This window comes from Oncorhynchus kisutch, linkage group LG19 (assembly GCF_002021735.2).
Source record: "Oncorhynchus kisutch isolate 150728-3 linkage group LG19, Okis_V2, whole genome shotgun sequence".
NCBI classification, from domain to species: Eukaryota; Metazoa; Chordata; class Actinopteri; order Salmoniformes; family Salmonidae; genus Oncorhynchus; species Oncorhynchus kisutch.
Genome location: NC_034192.2, coordinates 54,428,427 through 54,449,788, shown reverse-complemented (window position 1 = coordinate 54,449,788; position 21,362 = coordinate 54,428,427). Strand labels below are relative to the sequence as shown.

Sequence of the window (21,362 nt, the reverse complement as noted above, 5' to 3'; positions counted from 1 at the left end):
TATCATTAAGTAGGAGACCACTGGTAACTGACGATTAGGATGATTAGCTATCATTAAGTAGGAGAGCACTGGTGACCACTGTTAAATGATGATTAGGATGATTAGCTATCATTAAGTAGGAGTCCACTGGTAACTGACGATTAGGATGATTAGCTATCATTAAGTAGGAGACCACTGGTAACTGACAATTAGGATTATTAGCTATCATTAAGTAGGAGAGCACTGGTGACCACTGTTAAATGATGATTAGGATGATTAGCTATCATTAAGTAGGAGTCCACTGGTAACTGACGATTAGGATGATTAGCTATCATTAAGTAGGAGACCACTGGTAACTGACGATTAGGATTATTAGCTATCTGCAAAGGGGACAGGACGACTGTACCCTATTGAGGGGAGGATGGATGGGGCCATGTATCACGAGATCTTGGTCAACAACCTCCTTCCCTCAGTAAGAGCATAAAAAATGGGTCATGGCTTGGTCTTCCAGCATGACAATGACCTGAACCACACAGCCAGGGCAACTAAGGAGTGGCTCCGTAAGAAGCATCAAGGTCCTGGAGTGGCCTAGCCAGTCTCCAAAGATTTTCTATTGGGTTCAGGTCTGGAGGGAGCTGAAAGTCCGTATTGCCCAGCGACAGCCCTGAAACCTGAAGGATCTGGAGAAGGTCTGTATGGAGAAGTGGGCCAAAATCCCTGCTGCAGTGTGTGCAAGCCTGGTCAAGAACTACAGGAAACATATGATCTCTGTAATTGCAAACAAAGGTTTCTGTACCAAATATTAAGTTCTGCTTTTCTGATGTATCAAATACTTATGTCATGCAATAAAATGCAAATTAATTACTTAAAAATCATGCAATTTGATTTTCTGGATTTTTGTTTTAGATTCCGTCTCTCACAGTTGAAGTGTACCTATGATAAAAAATTACAGACCTCTACATGCTTTGTAAGTAGGAAAACCTGAAAAATCGGCAGTGTATCAAATACAGTACTTGTTCTCCCCACTGTATATACAGTGCCTTGCGAAAGTATTCGGCCCCCTTGAACTTTGCGACCTTTTGCCACATTTCAGGCTTCAAACATAAAGATATAAAACTGTATTTTTTTGTGAAGAATCAACAACAAGTGGGACACAATCATGAAGTGGAACGACATTTATTGGATATTTCAAACTTTTTTAACAAATCAAAAACTGAAAAATTGGGCAAGCAAAATTATTCAGCCCCCTTAAGTTAATACTTTGTAGCGCCACCTTTTGCTGCGATTACAGCTGTAAGTTGCTTGGGGTATGTCTCTATCAGTTTTGCACATCGAGAGACTGAAATCTTTTCCCATTCCTCCTTGCAAAACAGCTCGAGCTCAGTGAGGTTGGATGGAGAGCATTTGTGAACAGCAGTTTTCAGTTCTTTCCACAGATTCTCGATTTGATTCAGGTCTGGACTTTGACTTGGCCATTCTAACACCTGGATATGTTTATTTTTGAACCATTCCATTGTAGATTTTGCTTTATGCTTTGGATCATTGTCTTGTTGGAAGACAAATCTCCGTCCCAGTCTCAGGTCTTTTGCAGACTCCATCAGGTTTTCTTCCAGAATGGTCCTGTATTTGGCTCCATCCATCTTCCCATCAATTTTAACCATCTTCCCTGTCCCTGCTGAAGAAAAGCAGGCCCAAACCATGATGCTGCCACCACCATGTTTGACAGTGGGGATGGTGTGTTCAGGGTGATGAGCTGTGTTGCTTTTACGCCAAACATAACGTTTTGCATTGTTGCCAAAAAGTTCAATTTTGGTTTCATCTGACCAGAGCACCTTCTTCCACATGTTTGGTGTGTCTCCCAGGTGGCTTGTGGCAAACTTTAAACAACACTTTTTATGGATATCTTTAAGAAATGGCTTTCTTCTTGCCACTCTTCCATAAAGGCCAGATTTGTGCAATATACGACTAATTGTTGTCCTATGGACAGAGTCTCCCACCTCAGCTGTAGATCTCTGCAGTTCATCCAGAGTGATCATGGGCCTCTTGGCTGCATCTCTGATCAGTCTTCTCCTTGTATGAGCTGAAAGTTTAGAGGGACGGCCAGGTCTTGGTAGATTTGCAGTGGTCTGATACTCCTTCCATTTCAATATTATTGCTTGCACAGTGCTCCTTGGGATGTTTAAAGCTTGGGAAATCTTTTTGTATCCAAATCCGGCTTTAAACTTCTTCACAACAGTATCTCGGACCTGCCTGGTGTGTTCCTTGTTCCTCATGATGCTCTCTGCGCTTTTAACGGACCTCTGAGACTATCACAGTGCAGGTGCATTTATACGGAGACTTGATTACACACAGGTGGATTGTATTTATCATCATTAGTCATTTAGGTCAACATTGGATCATTCAGAGATCCTCACTGAACTTCTGGAGAGAGTTTGCTGCACTGAAAGTAAAGGGGCTGAATAATTTTGCACGCCCAATTTTTCAGTTTTTGATTTGTTAAAAAAGTTTGAAATATCCAATAAATGTCGTTCCACTTCATGATTGTGTCCCAGTTGTTGTTGTCCCAAATACAGTTTCATATCTTTATGTTTGAAGCCTGAAATGTTGCAAAAGGTCGCAAAGTTCAAGGGGGCCGAATAATTTCGCAAGGCACTGTATACAGTGTTGTAACAATTTTCAAATGGTTAAAGTACACAAGGGAAAATAAATAAGCATAAATATGGGTTGTATTTACAATGGTGTTTGTTCTTCACTGGTTGCCCTTTTCTTGTGGCAACAGGTCACAAATCTTGCTGCTGTGATGGCACACTGTGGAATTTCACCCAGTAGATATGGGAGTTATCAAAATTGGGTTTGTTTTCAAATTCTTTGTTGATCTGTGTAATCTGAGGGAAATATGTCTCTCTAATATGGTCATACATTTTGAAGGAGGTTAGGAAGTGCAGCTCAGTTTCCACCTCATTTTGTGAGCAGTGTGCACATAGCCTGTCTTCTTTTGAGAGCCATATCTGCCTATGGTGGCCTTTCTCAATAGCAAGGCTATGCTCACTGAGTCTGTACATAGTCAAAGCTTTCCTTAAGTTTGGGTCAGTCCCAGTGGTCAGGTATTCTGCCACTGTGTACTCTCTGTTTAGGGCCAAATAGCTTTCTAGTTTGCTCTGTTTTTTTTTGTTAATTCTTTCCAATGTGTCAAGTAATTATCTTTTTGTTTTCTCATGATTTAGTTGGGTATAATTGTGCTGCTGTCCTGGGGCTCTGTGGGGTGTGTTTGTGAACAGAGCCCCAGGACCAGCTTGCTTAGGGGACTCTTCTCCAGGTTCATTTTGGCGTTTCACCCAATACATATATTTTATATTTTCAAATTCTTTGTACTGAATGATAATTTTGGAAAATAAGGATTCTCTTAGATCTGAGTATTTGTCACAGCGTAATAGGAAATGCATCCATGTCTCTACCTCTTCCCGGGGTCAGAGTGAGAACAGCCTGTCCTCTCTGGGCAGCCAGGTTTGTCTGTGATTACCAGGTCTCTATAGCCAGACTGTGCTCACTGAGTCTGTACCTAGTCAATGTTTTCCTCAGTTTTCTATCAGTCACAGTGGTCAGATAGTCTGCCACCAAGTACTGTCTGTTTAGAGCCAAATCGCATTGACGTTTACTTAGATTTTTTGTGGTGTCTTTCCAATAGGTGATATATTTTGTTTTGTTTTGTGATGATTTGGTTGGGCCAGATTTTCTCAGGCTCTATGGGGTTGGTTTAGGTGAGTGAACTGAGCCTCAGAACTGGCTGGCTGGCTGGCTGATGGGACTCTTCTCTTGTTTCATCTCTTGACATTGTAGAGCTGTGTGATGAAATGTTTTGAAGTCACGTGTTTTTAGATGGTTGTAAGATGTGATGTCTCTTTTTTTCTATTCGAATGAGAAGGAGGTATTGACCCAATTCTGCTCTACATGTGTAATTTTGAGTTTTTCTTTGCACTTGCAATACAGTCTTGTAAAACTCTGCATGCAGTATTTCAATTGGATGTTTGTCCCATTTGGTGAATTCATTATTAGAGAGTGGACCCTATACTTCACTGTCATATAGAGCAATTGGTTCTATTACTGATTGGAACATTTTGAGCCAGATTCTGGATTGGAATTTAGATTTGAATGTTCCTTTTAATGGCATAGAATGCTCTTCTTGCTTTGTCTCTCAGCTCGTTCACAGCCATGTGAAAGCTACCTGTGTTGTTGATATTTAATCCTAGATACTTGTTGTTTTGGGTGTGTTCTAATACAACTGGATATAATTGTATTGTTTTTTTTCAGGTTAACTGTCAGAGCCCAGGTCTGACAGAACCTGTGATTAACGTTTAAAGGCCAGGTCCAACATAACCTGTGGTTAACCGTCAGAGCCCAGGTCTGACAGAACCTGTGATTAACGTTTAAAGGCCAGGTCCTTAAAGGCCAGGTCCTTAAAGGCCAAGGCCACCCCTGTGCTTACAAGCCTCCCCCTTTTTCCTCCAAACACAACGATGGTCATTATGGCCAAACAGTACGATCTTTGTCCCCATGTGCAGTTGAAAACTTTATGGCGGTTTTGGAGCAGTGGCTTTTTCCTTGCTGAGTGGCCTTTCAGGTTATGTTGATATAGGACACATTTTACTGTGGATATAGATACTTTTGTACCTGTTTCCTCCAGCATCTTCACAGGTCCTTTGCTGTTGTTCTGGGATTGATTTGCACTTTTCGCACCAAAGTATGTTCATCTCTAGGAGACAGAACACGTCTCCATCCTGAGCGGTATGACGGCTGCGTGGTCCCGTGGTGTTTATACTTACTTACTATTGTTTGTACCGATGATCGTGGTACCTTCAAGCGTTTGGACATTGCTCCCAAGGATGAACCAGACTTTTGGAGGTCTACAATTTCTTTTCTGAAATCTTGGCTGATTTCTTTGATTTTCCCATGATATCAAGCAAAGAGGCACTGAGTTTGAAGTTAGGCCTTGAAATACAGCCACAGGTACACCTCCAATAGGCTAATTGACATCATTTGAGCCAATCAGAAGCTTCTAAAGCCATGACATCATTTTCTGGAATTTTCCAAGCTGTTTAAAGGTCAACTTAGCTGTTTAAAGGTCACAGTCAACTTAGTGTATGCAAACTTCTGATCCACTGGAATTGTGAAACAGTGAAATAATGTAAACAATTGTTGGAAAAATTGCTTGTCATGCACAAAGTAGATGTCCTAACCGACCAGCCAAAACTATAGTTTGTTAACAAGAAATTTGTAGAGTGGTTGAAAAACAAGTTTTAATGACTCCAACCTAAGTGATTGTAAACTTCCGACTTCAACTGTACTTACCAAAAGAGTCCCCTCTTAGTCTGACATTGACTATGTACAGACCCAGTGTTCCACAGCGCTGTAGGTGTACCTACCTAAAGAGTCCCCTCTCAGCCTACCATTGACTATGTACAGACCCAGTGTTCCACAGAGCTGTAGGTATACCTACCTAAAGAGTCCCCTCTCAGCCTACCATTGACTATGTACAGACCCAGTGTTCCACAGAGCTGTAGGTGTACCTACCTAAAGAGTCCCCTCTCAGCCTACCATTGACTATGTACAGACCCAGTGTTCCACAGAGCTGTAGGTGTACCTACCTAAAGAGTCCCCTCTCAGCCTACCATTGACTATGTACAGACCCAGTGTTCCACAGAGCTGTAGGTGTACCTACCTAAAGAGTCCCCTCTCAGCCTACCATTGACTATGTACAGACCCAGTGTTCCACAGAGCTGTAGGTGTACCTACCTAAAGAGTCCCCTCTCAGCCTACCATTGACTATGTACAGACCCAGTGTTCCACAGAGCTGTAGGTGTACCTACCTAAAGAGTCCCCTCTCAGCCTACCATTGACTATGTACAGACCCAGTGTTCCACAGAGCTGTAGGTGTACCTACCTAAAGAGTCCCCTCTCAGCCTACCATTGACTATGTACAGACCCAGTGTTCCACAGAGCTGTAGGTGTACCTACCTAAAGAGTCCCCTCTCAGCCTACCATTGACTATGTACAGACCCAGTGTTCCACAGAGCTGTAGGTGTACCTACCTAAAGAGTCCCCTCTCAGCCTACCATTGACTATGTACAGACCCAGTGTTCCACAGAGCTGTAGGTGTACCTACCTAAAGAGTCCTCTCTCAGCCTACCATTGACTATGTACAGACCCAGTGTTCAACAGGGCTTCAGGAGCTGTACTCCATTTTAGTTTTTCACTTTGTCATAGTTGTTTCTGGGGGGGTATGTGGGGAGGGAAGGGTTGTTGCTTCCTGGTAGGTGTTTGTCCCCTTGACTGTTAATAGTGTCTAGTTCTTCTGCTGTTCTAGCATTCAGGTCTCCACATACCAGTATGTTGCCTTGGGCCTGAACGTGACTAGTCTCCCCCTCCAGAATGGAGAAACTCTCTTCATTGAAATAGGGTGACTCTGAGGGGGGAATGTATGTGGCACAGAGGAAGACGTTTTTATCTGTCAAGATAGCCTCCTTGTTGATTTTTAACCAGATTAAGAATGGCCTCCCCTTTAGTAGTTTCTGTTTAAAAGCTTTCCTCGTTGTGTCGTTTTTGGCCTCTTGACGGTAGAGAATGGACTCAGAAGATGGGTTTAATGTTATAGTCCGTGCTCCTTTTTGATTTACTCACTCAGTTTGGTCATTTAATGTAGTTGTATTAACTTCCCTTGCTAAATTTTTCTGGCTAGCTTGTTAGCCTGCTAGCTAGGTTTTTGTTGTGTAGCTAGCTAGCTAGGTTTTTGTTGTGTAGCTAGCTAGATAGGTTTTTGTTGTGTAGCTAGCTTGCTCGGTTTTGGTTGTGTAGCTAGCTAGCTAGGTTTTTGTTGTGTAGCTAGCTAGCTAGGTTTTTGTTGTGTAGCTAGCTAGCTAGCGAGAGTCAAAACGTCTTATTGAGTTGTAGTTGTTGTTCATCACTTGTCTTGAATTATTTTTAGATTTGAGTGTTTATCTCATCTTAAAAACACAAAAAATAGAGAAATGAATCTCTCTCAGTGTCTGTCTCTGTCTCTCTGTGTGTGTGTCTCTCTCTCTCTGTCGCTCTGTGTGTGTCTCTCTCTCTGTGTCGCTCTCTCTCTTTCTCTCTCCAGGCAGGGGGGAAACACTACCACCCTACCTGTGCCCGCTGTGCCCGATGTCACATGATGTTCACAGAGGGAGAAGAAATGTACCTGCATGGTAAAACACACACACACACACACACACACACACACACACACACACACACACACACACACACACACACACACACACACACACACACACACACACACACACACACACACACACACACACACACACACACACACACACAGCATCACTGACTTCTAAACATCACTGACTTATAAACATCACAAGGACTCTCTCTCTGTCTTCCTCTCTGTCTCTCTCTCTCTGTCTCTCGCTCTCTGTCTCTCTCTGTCTCTCTCTCTCTGTCTCTCTCTCTCTGTCTCTCGCTCTCTGTCTCTCTCTGTCTCTCTCTGTCTCTCTCTCTCTGTCAGGTGGTGAAGTGTGGCATCCTTTGTGTAAGCAGGCGGCCAGAGCAGAGAGAAGACTCAGGGTGAGACAACCACAGATATCACTCTACTCTACAGAACACAGATATCACTCTACTCTACAGAACACAGATATCACTCTACAGAACACAGATATCACTATACTCTACAGAACATAAATTTTACTCTACTTTACAGAACACAGATTTCACTCTACTCTACAGAACACAGATTTCACTCTACTCTACAGAACACAGATTTCACTCTACTCTACAGAACACAGATTTCACTCTACTCTACAGAACACAGATATCACTCTACTCTACAGAACACAGATATCACTCTACTCTATAGGACACAGATATCACTCTACTGTACAGATCACAGATATCACTCTATAGAACACAGATATCACTCTACTCTACAGAACATAAATTTTACTCTACTTTACAGAACACAGATTTCACTCTACTCTACAGAACACAGATTTCACTCTACTCTACAGAACACAGATATCACTCTACTCTACAGAACATAAATTTTACTCTACTCTACAGAACACAAATTTCACTCTACTCTACAGAACACAGATATCACTCTACTCTACAGAACATAAATTTTACTCTACTTTACAGAACACAGATTTCACTCTACTCTACAGAACACAGATTTCACTCTACTCTACAGAACACAGATATCACTCTACTCTACAGAACATAAATTTTACTCTACTCTACAGAACACAAATTTCACTCTACTCTACAGAACACAGATATCACTCTACTCTACAGAACATACATTTTACTCTACTTTACAGAACACAGATTTCACTCTACTCTACAGAAACAAACGTCGTCTGGAATGAGAAACATTTTGACAATAGATTTCTTTACCCTCATTGCTCTTTCTTTTCTTTCTTTTCACAGCACAGACGTCTGTCAGAGACCTCCATCTCTCCACCGGGTTCGTCTATTGGTTCTCCCAGCCGCGTCATCTGCGTAAGTAACCAATCACAAGTCAATCTTCCTCTAGCTCCACACAACCTTCAGGGCCCACTAGCTTTGAAAATACAAACCATTTTCTCCTGAAGTGTGCACTCGTTCACTATTTTTCACTATTTCTCGCTATCTCAAAGCATTTGATTGGTGTAGGCATAGGCTAGTGGGAATATCAACCACATGTCATTTCCTATCAAATCAAATGAATGATTTTTCATATAGGCCGAATACAACAGCTGTACTCTCTACGTGAAATGCTTACTTACGGGCCTTTCCCAATGTTGCAGAGTTACAAAATTATAATAAAAAGAAAAATGGTAACACAGAAGGAATAAAACACACAAGAATGGAGCTATATACAGGAAGTACCAGTACCAGATCCATGTGGAGCTATATACAGGAAGTACCAGTACCAGATCAATGTGGAGCTATGTACAGGAAGTACCAGTACCAGATCAATGTGGAGCTATATACAGGAAGTACCAGTACCAGATCAATGTGGAGCTATGTACAGGAAGTACCAGTACCAGATCAATGTGGAGCTATGTACAGGAAGTACCAGTACCAGATCAATGTGGAGCTATGTACAGGAAGTACCAGTACCAGATCAATGTGGAGCTATGTACAGGAAGTACCAGTACCAGATCAATGTGGAGCTATGTACAGGAAGTACCAGTACCAGATCAATGTGGAGCTATATACAGGGAGTACCAGTACCAGATCAATGTAGAGCTATATACAGGAAGTACCAGTACCAGATCAATGTGGAGCTATATACAGGAAGTACCAGTACCAGATCAATGTGGAGATATGTACAGGAAGTACCAGTACCAGATCAATGTGGAGCTATATACAGGAAGTACCAGTACCAGATCAATGTGGAGCTATGTACAGGAAGTACCAGTACCAGATCAATGTGGAGCTATGTACAGGAAGTACCAGTACCAGATCAATGTGGAGCTATATACAGGAAGTACCAGTACCAGATCAATGTGGAGCTATGTACAGGAAGTACCAGTACCAGATCAATGTGGAGCTATATACAGGAAGTACCAGATCAATGTAGAGCTATATACAGGGAGTACCAGTACCAGATCAATGTAGAGCTATATACAGGAAGTACCAGTACCAGATCAATGTAGAGCTATATACAGGGAGTACCAGTACCAGATCAATGTAGAACTATATACAGGAAGTACCAGTACCAGATCTATGTGGAGCTATGTACAGGGAGTACCAGTAACAGATCAATGAGGAGCTATATACAGGTAGTACCAGTGCCAGATCAACGTAGAGCTATATACTGGGAGTACCAGTACCAGATCAATGTGGAGCTATATACAGGGAGTACCAGTACCAGATCAATGTGGAGCTATATAGAAACGCAACACATAGAAATTCCCACCCCAACTTACGCCCTGACCAAACCAAAATAGAGACATAAAAAGGATATCCAAGGTCAGGGCGTGACAGATAGGTAATAATAAGGTATTTGAGGTAGATATGTACATGAAGGCAGGGTAAAGTGACTAGACATCAGGATAGATAATAATAAGGTATTTGAGGTAGATATGTACATGAAGGCAGGGTAAAGTGACTAGACATCAGGATAGATAATATGGTAGTTGAGGTAGATATGTACATGAAGGCAGGGTAAAGTGACTAGACATCAGGATAGATAATATGGTAGTTGAGGTAGATATGTACATGAAGGCAGGGTAAAGTGACTAGACATCAGGATAGATAATATGGTAGTTGAGGTAGATATGTACATGAAGGCAGGGTAAAGTGACTAGACATCAGGATAGATAATATGGTAGTTGAGGTAGATATGTACATGAAGGCAGGGTAAAGTGACTAGACATCAGGATAGATAATATGGTAGTTGAGGTAGATATGTACATGAAGGCAGGGTAAAGTGACTAGACATCAGGATAGATAATAATAAGAGTAAAATTAAGAACAGAGCAGCAGCAGAAAATGATGAGTGTAAAAGTGTTTGTTGTTTGTGGGGTTTTTCTGCAAAAGTGTCTGTCACGACTTCCACCGAAGTTGTTCCCTCTCCTTGTTCGGGCGGCGTTCGGCGGTCGACGTCACCGGCTTTCTAGCTGCCACCGATCCATGTTTCAGTTTTCCTTTTGTTTTGTCTGTTTTACACACCTGGTTCCCATCTCATGATTATGTTCCTTATTTAACCCTCCGGTTTCCCGTTCTGTTTTGTGCGTGATTGTCTTTCGTGTGTTGGAGTTCGTATCCTGTTTTGTATTTGTTTTATAACGGGATTTTTGTTCTGTTCTCAGATGCAGTAAATACAGTGGTTTTACTCTTACCTGTGTCCTGCGCCTGACTCCTTCGCTCTCCTCTAGATAGACTCTGACAGTTTGACACGTGTTCTGCTCAGTAAACACAGTGGTTTTTACTCTTACCTGTGTCCTGCGCCTGACTCCTTCGCTCTCCTCTAGATAGACTCTGACAGTTTGACACGTGTTCTGCTCAGTAAACACAGTGGTTTTTACTCTTACCTGTGTCCTGCGCCTGACTCCTTCGCTCTCCTCTAGATAGACTCTGACAGTTTGACACGTGTTCTGCTCAGTAAATACAGTGGTTTTACTCTTACCTGTGTCCTGCGCCTGACTCCTTCGCTCTCCTCTAGATAGACTCTGACAGTTTGACACGTGTTCTGCTCAGTAAACACAGTGGTTTTTACTCTTACCTGTGTCCTGCGCCTGACTCCTTCACTATCCTCTAGATAGACTCTGACAGTTTGACACGTGTTCTGCTCAGTAAACACAGTGGTTTTTACTCTTACCTGTGTCCTGCGCCTGACTCCTTCACTATCCTCTAGATAGACTCTGACAGTTTGACACGTGTTCTGCTCAGTAAATACAGTGGTTTTACTCTTACCTGTGTCCTGCGCCTGACTCCTTCACTCTCCTCTAGATAGACTCTGACAGTTTGACACGTGTTCTGCTCAGTAAACACAGTGGTTTTTACTCTTACCTGTGTCCTGCGCCTGACTCCTTCGCTCTCCTCTAGATAGACTCTGACAGTTTGACACGTGTTCTGCTCAGTAAACACAGTGGTTTTACTCTTACCTGTGTCCTGCGCCTGACTCCTTCGCTCTCCTCTAGATAGACTCTGACAGTTTGACACGTGTTCTGCTCAGTAAACACAGTGGTTTTACTCTTACCTGTGTCCTGCGCCTGACTCCTTCGCTCTCCTCTAGATAGACTCTGACAGTTTGACACGTGTTCTGCTCAGTAAACACAGTGGTTTTTACTCTTACCTGTGTCCTGCGCCTGACTCCTTCGCTCTCCTCTAGATAGACTCTGACAGTTTGACACGTGTTCTGCTCAGTAAATACAGTGGTTTTACTCTTACCTGTGTCCTGCGCCTGACTCCTTCGCTCTCCTCTAGATAGACTCTGACAGTTTGACACGTGTTCTGCTCAGTAAACACAGTGGTTTTTACTCTTACCTGTGTCCTGCGCCTGACTCCTTCGCTCTCCTCTAGATAGACTCTGACAGTTTGACACGTGTTCTGCTCAGTAAATACAGTGGTTTTACTCTTACCTGTGTCCTGCGCCTGACTCCTTCGCTCTCCTCTAGATAGACTCTGACAGTTTGACACGTGTTCTGCTCAGTAAATACAGTGGTTTTACTCTTACCTGTGTCCTGCGCCTGACTCCTTCGCTCTCCTCTAGATAGACTCTGACAGTTTGACACGTGTTCTGCTCAGTAAATACAGTGATTTTACTCTTACCTGTGTCCTGCGCCTGACTCCTTCGCTCTCCTCTAGATAGACTCTGACAGTTTGACACGTGTTCTGCTCAGTAAATACAGTGGTTTTACTCTTACCTCTGTCCTGCGCCTGACTCCTTCGCTCTCCTCTAGATAGACTCTGACAGTTTGACACGTGTTCTGCTCAGTAAACAGTGGTTTTACTCTTACCTGTGTCCTGCGCCTGACTCCTTCGCTCTCCTCTAGATAGACTCTGACAGTTTGACACGTGTTCTGCTCAGTAAACACAGTAGTTTTACTCTTACCTGTGTCCTGCGCCTGACTCCTTCGCTCTCCTCTAGATAGACTCTGACAGTTTGACACGTGTTCTGCTCAGTAAACACAGTGGTTTTACTCTTACCTGTGTCCTGCGCCTGACTCCTTCACTATCCTCTAGATAGACTCTGACAGTTTGACACGTGTTCTGCTCAGTAAACACAGTGGTTTTTACTCTTACCTGTGTCCTGCGCCTGACTCCTTCGCTCTCCTCTAGATAGACTCTGACAGTTTGACACGTGTTCTGCTCAGTAAACACAGTGGTTTTACTCTTACCTGTGTCCTGCGCCTGACTCCTTCGCTCTCCTCTAGATAGACTCTGACAGTTTGACACGTGTTCTGCTCAGTAAACACAGTGGTTTTACTCTTACCTGTGTCCTGCGCCTGACTCCTTCGCTCTCCTCTAGATAGACTCTGACAGTTTGACACGTGTTCTGCTCAGTAAACACAGTGGTTTTACTCTTACCTGTGTCCTGCGCCTGACTCCTTCGCTCTCCTCTAGATAGACTCTGACAGTTTGACACGTGTTCTGCTCAGTAAACACAGTGGTTTTACTCTTACCTGTGTCCTGCGCCTGACTCCTTCGCTCTCCTCTAGATAGACTCTGACAGTTTGACACGTGTTCTGCTCAGTAAACACAGTGGTTTTACTCTTACCTGTGTCCTGCGCCTGACTCCTTCACTATCCTCTAGATAGACTCTGACAGTTTGACACGTGTTCTGCTCAGTAAACACAGTGGTTTTTACTCTTACCTGTGTCCTGCGCCTGACTCCTTCGCTCTCCTCTAGATAGACTCTGACAGTTTGACACGTGTTCTGCTCAGTAAACACAGTGGTTTTACTCTTACCTGTGTCCTGCGCCTGACTCCTTCGCTCTCCTCTAGATAGACTCTGACAGTTTGACACGTGTTCTGCTCAGTAAACACAGTGGTTTTACTCTTACCTGTGTCCTGCGCCTGACTCCTTCGCTCTCCTCTAGATAGACTCTGACAGTTTGACACGTGTTCTGCTCAGTAAACACAGTGGTTTTTACTCTTACCTGTGTCCTGCGCCTGACTCCTTCGCTCTCCTCTAGATAGACTCTGACAGTTTGACACGTGTTCTGCTCAGTAAACACAGTGGTTTTTACTCTTACCTGTGTCCTGCGCCTGACTCCTTCGCTCTCCTCTAGATAGACTCTGACAGTTTGACACGTGTTCTGCTCAGTAAACACAGTGGTTTTTACTCTTACCTGTGTCCTGCGCCTGACTCCTTCGCTCTCCTCTAGATAGACTCTGACAGTTTGACACGTGTTCTGCTCAGTAAACACAGTGGTTTTTACTCTTACCTGTGTCCTGCGCCTGACTCCTTCGCTCTCCTCTAGATAGACTCTGACAGTTTGACACGTGTTCTGCTCAGTAAACACAGTGGTTTTTACTCTTACCTGTGTCCTGCGCCTGACTCCTTCGCTCTCCTCTAGATAGACTCTGACAGTTTGACACGTGTTCTGCTCAGTAAACACAGTGGTTTTTACTCTTACCTGTGTCCTGCGCCTGACTCCTTCGCTCTCCTCTAGATAGACTCTGACAGTTTGACACGTGTTCTGCTCAGTAAACACAGTGGTTTTTACTCTTACCTGTGTCCTGCGCCTGACTCCTTCGCTCTCCTCTAGATAGACTCTGACAGTTTGACACGTGTTCTGCTCAGTAAACACAGTGGTTTTTACTCTTACCTGTGTCCTGCGCCTGACTCCTTCGCTCTCCTCTAGATAGACTCTGACAGTTTGACACGTGTTCTGCTCAGTAAACACAGTGGTTTTTACTCTTACCTGTGTCCTGCGCCTGACTCCTTCGCTCTCCTCTAGATAGACTCTGACAGTTTGACACGTGTTCTGCTCAGTAAACACAGTGGTTTTTACTCTTACCTGTGTCCTGCGCCTTACTCCTTCGCTCTCCTCTAGATAGACTCTGACAGTTTGACACGTGTTCTGCTCAGTAAACACAGTGGTTTTTACTCTTACCTGTGTCCTGCGCCTGACTCCTTCGCTCTCCTCTAGATAGACTCTGACAGTGTGAAAATGTAACCTTTATTTAACCAGGCGAGTCAGTTAAGAACAAATTCTTATTTACCACGACGGCCTACCGGGAACAGTGGGTTAACTGCCATGTTCATTGGCAGAACAACAGATAGGGTCAGTGCAGATAGACCGGGTAACAGGGCCATGTTCATTGGCAGAACAACAGATAGGGTCAGTGCAGATAGACCGGGTAACCATTCATTCATTATTTTGCAGTCTTATGATGTCTCGGAGCCTGTTGGTCTGAGAGCCTATGCTCTGGTACCATTTGCCGGATAGTAGCACAGTGAACAGTCTATGACTTGGGAGTCTTTCTCTGTCTCTCCCTGGTATAGAGGTCCTGGATGGCAGGGAGCTCGGCCCCAGTGATGTACTGGGCAGTCCGCACCATCCTCTTTAGTGCTTTGCTGTTGAGGGCGGTGCATTTACTATATCAAGCTGTGATGCAGCCATTCAAAATGCTCTCGATGGTGCATCTGTAGAACCTTTTGAGGAACCTAGGGCTCAGGCCCAAACTTTTCAGCCTCCACAGGGGGAATAGGCGCTGTCGTGGGCTGTTCACAACGGTGCAGGTGTGAATGGACCATGTTAAATCAGTGAAGAGAAGTGAACAGGAGCACATTTTGGGAGGAAGGAGAGATAGTTGTGACATAGTCACTGTCGCCCTGCCCAGTACAGATAGGACACACCTGTTCATTCTCCACTCACCCCTGACCCCTGACCCGTGACCTCACCTTACACTGCTGGCTAGGTCCTCTTGTTATGTCTGTCAGTCATATTCGGACACAACCTGTGTGTGTGTGTGTGTGTGTGTGTGTGTGTGTGTGTGTGTGTGTGCTCTGTCTGGACTCCTAGACTTTGCTGAGCTATACTGTATAGGTCACTACTGGTGTTGGAAACATTAGCTTACACATTCATCCACGTAAACACATGTAGAGACACACACACATCCATGCATGAGCAGGTGTGTGTGTGTGTTTTCTGAGCTCTGGCCTCATAATCAATGACCTGCTCAGGGTGATGGATGAGGGGAAAACACACAGTTAGCTCTCTCGCTCTCTCGCTCTCTCTCACACTCTCTCTCCCCCTCCCTCACTCCCTCCTGCGCTCTCTCTCTCTCTCTCTCTCTCTCTCTCTCTCTCTCTCTCTCTCTCTCCCCATTGCTTTGTGGAGCTGAAGGTCATGTCAGGGAGTGACCAGCTCCTACAGTATATATTCAGCAGTCAGTCACATGTGAACTGTATGTGTTGTGTCAGTGTATGGCTGTCAGCATGCTTTACAGTCTGCAGCACACAATCCATGTCTTTGGTTTTGCATGCGTAAATGTTGTTCATGTGAGTGTGTGTGTGTGTGTGTGTGTGTGTGTGTGTGTGTGTGTGTGTGTGTGTGTGTGTGTGTGTGTGTGTGTGTGTGTGTGTGTGTGTGTGTGTGTGTGTGTGTGTGTGTGTGTGTGTGTGTGTGTGTGTGCATGCGTGTGTGTGTGTCCTGTCGTGTCCCATCCCAGGCCAGGGTGGAGAATGAGATACTAGACTATAAGGACTTGGCTGCACTGCCTAAGGTCAAGGCCATATACGAGGTCCAGCCACCTGACCTCATATCATCCTACCAGTCCCAGCATCATCCTACCATATCATCCTACCAGCCCTACCCCAGATACTCCTCAGATGACATAGAGACCTTCAGCTATGGAGAGGTACTAAATGCTACGGAGCTTTCAGGAAATACACCTATGTTATTTTCTTTTACGTCTTCTCTAAATTCACTGACAGTTGATAAACAAGATGAATAAATATGTTTCTAATATTGATGAACTGAACTGAATCTATTTCCTGAGTTGAGATGATGGTCCATTATGCTTCAGACAATCATTTCTGCTTTCTTTCTCATGTATTTGTTTTTCAGTCACCTGGGACTCTCTGTTCTCAGGTTAGTAACCTTGTTGTTTTACAGTCACCTGGGACTCTGTTCTCAGGTTAGTAACCTTGTTGTTTTACAGTCACCTGGGACTCTGTTCTCAGGTTAGTAACCTTGTTGGTTTACAGTCACCTGGGACTCTCTGTTCTCAGGTTAGTAACCTTGTTGTTTTACAGTCACCTGGGACTCTGTTCTCAGGTTAGTAACCTTGTTGTTTTACAGTCACCTGGGACTCTGTTCTCAGGTTAGTAACCTTGTTGTTTTACAGTCACCTGGGACTCTGTTCTCAGGTTAGTAACCTTGTTGTTTTACAGTCACCTGGGACTCTGTTCTCAGGTTAGTAACCTTGTTGTTGTACAGTATCTGTCTTTCTTTACCCTTCTCTCTTGCTCTATCTCTGTCTGTACCTCTTTTTCTTTCTTTCTCCCCCACTCTGTCATCCCCCCTCTCCCCCACTCTGTCATCCCCCCTCTCCCCCACTCTGTCATCCCCCCTCTCCCCCACTCTGTCATCCCCCCTCTCCCCCACTCTGTCATCCCCCCTCGCCCTCTTCTCCCTCTCCCTTTAGAAGCTGTATTACAATATAGACAAGAGACAGAGACAGTGTTCCAGCCCTGCCTACATGGACGGCTCTCCCTCCTTCAACCGCCAAGCCATGTCTCCCATCATGCCTCACTCACCGCAGCACTATGGACACCCTGGTGAGTCACACACACACCAAACCATGTCTCCCATCAGGCCTCGCTCACCGCAGCACTATGGACACCCTGGTGAGTAACACACACACCAAGCCATGTCTCCCATCAGGCCTCACTCACCGCAGCACTATGGACACCCTGGTGAGTCACACACACACCAAGCCATGTCTCCCATCAGGCCTCGCTCACCGCAGCACTATGGACACCCTGGTGAGTAACACACACACCAAGCCATGTCTCCCATCACGCCTCGCTCACCGCAGCACTATGGACACCCTGGTGAGTAACACACACACCAAGCCATGTCTCCCATCAGGCCTCGCTCACCGCAGCACTATGGACACCCTGGTGAGTAACACACACACCAAGCCATGTCTCCCATCAGGCCTCGCTCACCGCAGCACTATGGACACCCTGGTGAGTAACACACACACCAAGCCATGTCTCCCATCAGGCCTCGCTCACCGCAGCACTATGGACACCCAGGTGAGTAACACACACACCAAGCCATGTCTCCCATCAGGCCTCGCTCACCGCAGCACTATGGACACCCTGGTGAGTAACACACACACCAAGCCATGTCTCCCATCAGGCCTCGCTCACCGCAGCACTATGGACACCCTGGTGAGTAACACACACACCAAGCCATGTCTCCCATCACGCCTCGCTCACCGCAGCACTATGGACACCCTGGTGAGTAACACACACACCAAGCCATGTCTCCCATCAGGCCTCGCTCACCGCAGCACTATGGACACCCTGGTGAGTAACACACACACCAAGCCATGTCTCCCATCAGGCCTCGCTCATCGCAGCACTATGGACACCCTTGTGAGTAACACACACACCAAGCCATGTCTCCCATCAGGCCTCGCTCACCGCAGCACTATGGACACCCTGGTGAGTAACACACACACCAAGCCATGTCTCCCATCAGGCCTCGCTCACCGCAGCACTATGGACACTCTGGTGAGTAACACACACACCAAGCCATGTCTCCCATCAGGCCTCGCTCACCGCAGCACTATGGACACCCTGGTGAGTAACACACACACCAAGCCATGTCTCCCATCAGGCCTCGCTCACCGCAGCACTATGGACACCCTAGTGAGTAACACACACACCAAGCCATGTCTCCCATCACACCTCGCTCACCGCAGCACTATGGACACCCTGGTGACTCACACACATGCACACACATACGCACGCACACACCAATCAACCAATCAATCAACCTTTCAGTCCATGAAATCGTATTGGTGTAGTGTTTTAACCAAACATTCAAGATCAGGAGGGTCTAGCCTCAGGTTGCTGTTCAGCCTCAGGTTGCTGTTCAGCACTCTGGAACAAAAAAAATACATTCCTCCTCTTTCTTTCCATGTCCTTCCCTCTCTGGCCACAGACAGTAAAACCAATAGATGGACAGTGCCTTCGCAAAGCATTCAGATCCCTTGACTTTTTACACATTTTGTTACGTTACAGCCTTATTCTAAAATATATTAAATCGTTTTTTTCCCTCATCAATCTACACACAATACCCCATATTGAAAAAGCAATAACATTTTTTTAGAAATAGGTAATAAACAACTGAAATATTACATTTACATAGGTATTCAGACCCTTTACTCAGTACTTTGTTCAAGCACCTTTGGCAGCGATTACAGCATTGATTCTTCTTGGGTATGACACTACAAGCTTGGCACACCTGTATTTGGGGAGTTTCTCCCATTCTTCTCTGCAGATCCTCTCAAACTCTGTCAGATTGGATGGGGAGCGTTGCTGCACAGCTATTTTCAGGTCTCTCAAGAGATGTTCTATCGGGTTCAAGTCCGGGCTCTGGCTGGGCCACTCAAGGACATTGTAAGACTTGTCCCAAAGCCACTCCTGCATTGTCTTGGCTGTGTTTTAGGGTTGTTGTCCTGTTGGAAGGGGAACGTTCTCCCCGGACTCCAATCAAATTGTAGAAACATATCAAGGATGATCAATGGAAACAGGAGGCACCTGAGCTGAATTTCGAGTCTCATAGCAAAGTGTCTGAATACTTATGTAAATAAGATAGATTTGCAAATATTTCTAACAATCCGTCTTTGCTTTGTCAATATGGGGTATTGTGTGTAGATTGATGCAGATTTATTTTTTAGAATAAGGCTGTAACTTAACACAATGTGCAAAAAGTCAAAGGGTCTGAATACTTTCCGACTGCACTGTATATTCCACCATGTGACAGTTAATGCATTTAAAAGCAGTGACTAGCAGGGGGAGGAAGCGTGTACCGTTCCTTCTGTGCTAAGATGGTCCAGTTTGCCTTTCCTCAATGCTGCAGCCACTGTTGATCACCTTTTCCTTTGGTTCTGATTGGTTGGGAGGGACTGGACAAAGCCCTTTCTTCATGCTCATGTTTCCTTTGCTGTGATTGGCTAGTGCTGGCTGCAGGCTCTGAGAGTGGCAGGAGCTCACCCTATTACGGCTCGCTGGAGGGGCGGCCTAGTACTCCTACCACATACCACGCCCCCAAGCATTTCCATGTACCAGGTAGGACCACACTTCAACTGTGCCCCAATGGCCCCCTATTCTCTATGGAAGTGCAATATATTTGGAATAGGGTGCCATTTGGGACGTGCCCTCTTCATCTCCTCATCTTTCCATCTTCTCTTCATCTCCTCATCTTTCCATCTTCTCTTCATCTCCTCATCTTTCCATCTTCTCTTCATCTCCTCATCTTTCCATCTTTTCTTTGTCTCCTCATCTTTCCATCTTCTCTTCATCACCTCATCGTTCCATCTTCTCTTCATCTCCTCATCTTTCCATCGTATCTTCATCTCCTCATCTTTCCATCTTCTCTACATCACCTCATCTTTCCATCTTCTCTTCATCACCTCATATTTCCATCTTCTCTTCATCCCCTCATCTTTCCATCTTTTAATCATCTCCTCATCTTTCCATCTTCTCTTCATCTCCTTATCTTTCCATTGTATCTTCATCTCCTCATCTTTCCATCTTCTCTTCATCTCCTCATCTTTCCATCTTCTCTTCATCTCCTCATCTTTCCATCTTCTCTTCATCTCCTCATCTTTCCATCTTTTCTTTGTCTCCTCATCTTTCCATCTTCTCTTCATCACCTCATCTTTCCATCGTATCATAATCTCCTCAACATTCCATCTTCTCTACATCACCTCATCTTTCCATCTTCTCTTCATCACCTCATCTTTCCATCTTTTAATCATCTCCTCATCTTTCCATCTCCTCATCTTTCCATATTCTCATCTTTCCATCTCCTCATCTTTCCATATTCTCATCTTTCCATATTCTCATCTTTCCATCTTCTCTTTCTTCTCCTCATCTTTCCATCTCCTCATCTTTCCATCTCCTCATCTTTCCATCTTCTCTCCATCTCCTCATCTGTCCATCTCCTCATCTTTCCATCTCCTCATCTTTCCATCTCCTCATCTTTTCATCTTCTCATCTCTTCATCTCCTCATCTTTCCATCTCAAACTTTCTCAAACTTTCCTCAAACTGTCTTGTTATCAGCCGCTACGGTCGCTACGGTCGCTATGGTTCGGTATAGCTCTTCCCTTTACCTCCTTCTACCCTTCACTTCCTCCCTCACTCCTCCATGTTTCACATCAATCTCCTCCCCTCCCTCTCTCCTCCCTCCCTCTCTTTCTCCAGCCTCAGGTGAACCCAACATCTACAGCAAACCTCCCATCTATAAGAGAACGGGTACAGTGGCTTAGCCCCGCCTTATCCTGGCTGTTGTCCCATCAGTGACTGATTAATGTTTTCTGTAGCCTGTCTTCCTATCAGTGTAGTAGCCCTTAGTATTGTGCTTGTAGGGTTAGTTCAGGTCTCTTATGAGACCACAGTGGTAGATGAAGGGTTAGTTCAGGTCTCTTATAAGACCACAGTGGTAGATGAAGGGTTAGTTCAGGTCTCTTATGAGACCACAGTGGTAGATGAAGGGTTAGTTCAGGTCTCTTATGAGACCACAGTGGTAGATGAAGGGTTAGTTCAGGTCTCTTATAAGACCACAGTGGTAGATGAAGGGTTAGTTCAGGTCTCTTATGAGACCACTGTGGTAGATGACGGTTTAGTTCAGGTCTCTTATGAGACCACAGTGGTAGATGA

General features: G+C 44.8%; 1 protein-coding gene across 1 annotated transcript in view; it reads left to right on the top strand.

Annotated features, from left to right (window-relative positions):
• The window catches only part of LOC109886278 (actin-binding LIM protein 3), a 93,293-nt gene extending 72,322 nt beyond the window's left edge, over nucleotides 1-20,971 (top strand). Inside the window, exons 7-15 of the mRNA XM_031797258.1 lie at nucleotides 7,112-7,199; nucleotides 7,523-7,581; nucleotides 8,443-8,514; nucleotides 16,129-16,317; nucleotides 16,527-16,550; nucleotides 17,107-17,239; nucleotides 19,658-19,856; nucleotides 20,766-20,791; nucleotides 20,907-20,971. Coding sequence (XP_031653118.1) covers nucleotides 7,112-7,199; nucleotides 7,523-7,581; nucleotides 8,443-8,514; nucleotides 16,129-16,317; nucleotides 16,527-16,550; nucleotides 17,107-17,239; nucleotides 19,658-19,856; nucleotides 20,766-20,791; nucleotides 20,907-20,971 — 855 coding nt within the window. The remainder of the gene's footprint in view (nucleotides 1-7,111; nucleotides 7,200-7,522; nucleotides 7,582-8,442; nucleotides 8,515-16,128; nucleotides 16,318-16,526; nucleotides 16,551-17,106; nucleotides 17,240-19,657; nucleotides 19,857-20,765; nucleotides 20,792-20,906) is intronic.
• Nucleotides 20,972-21,362: the final 391 nt, after the last annotated feature.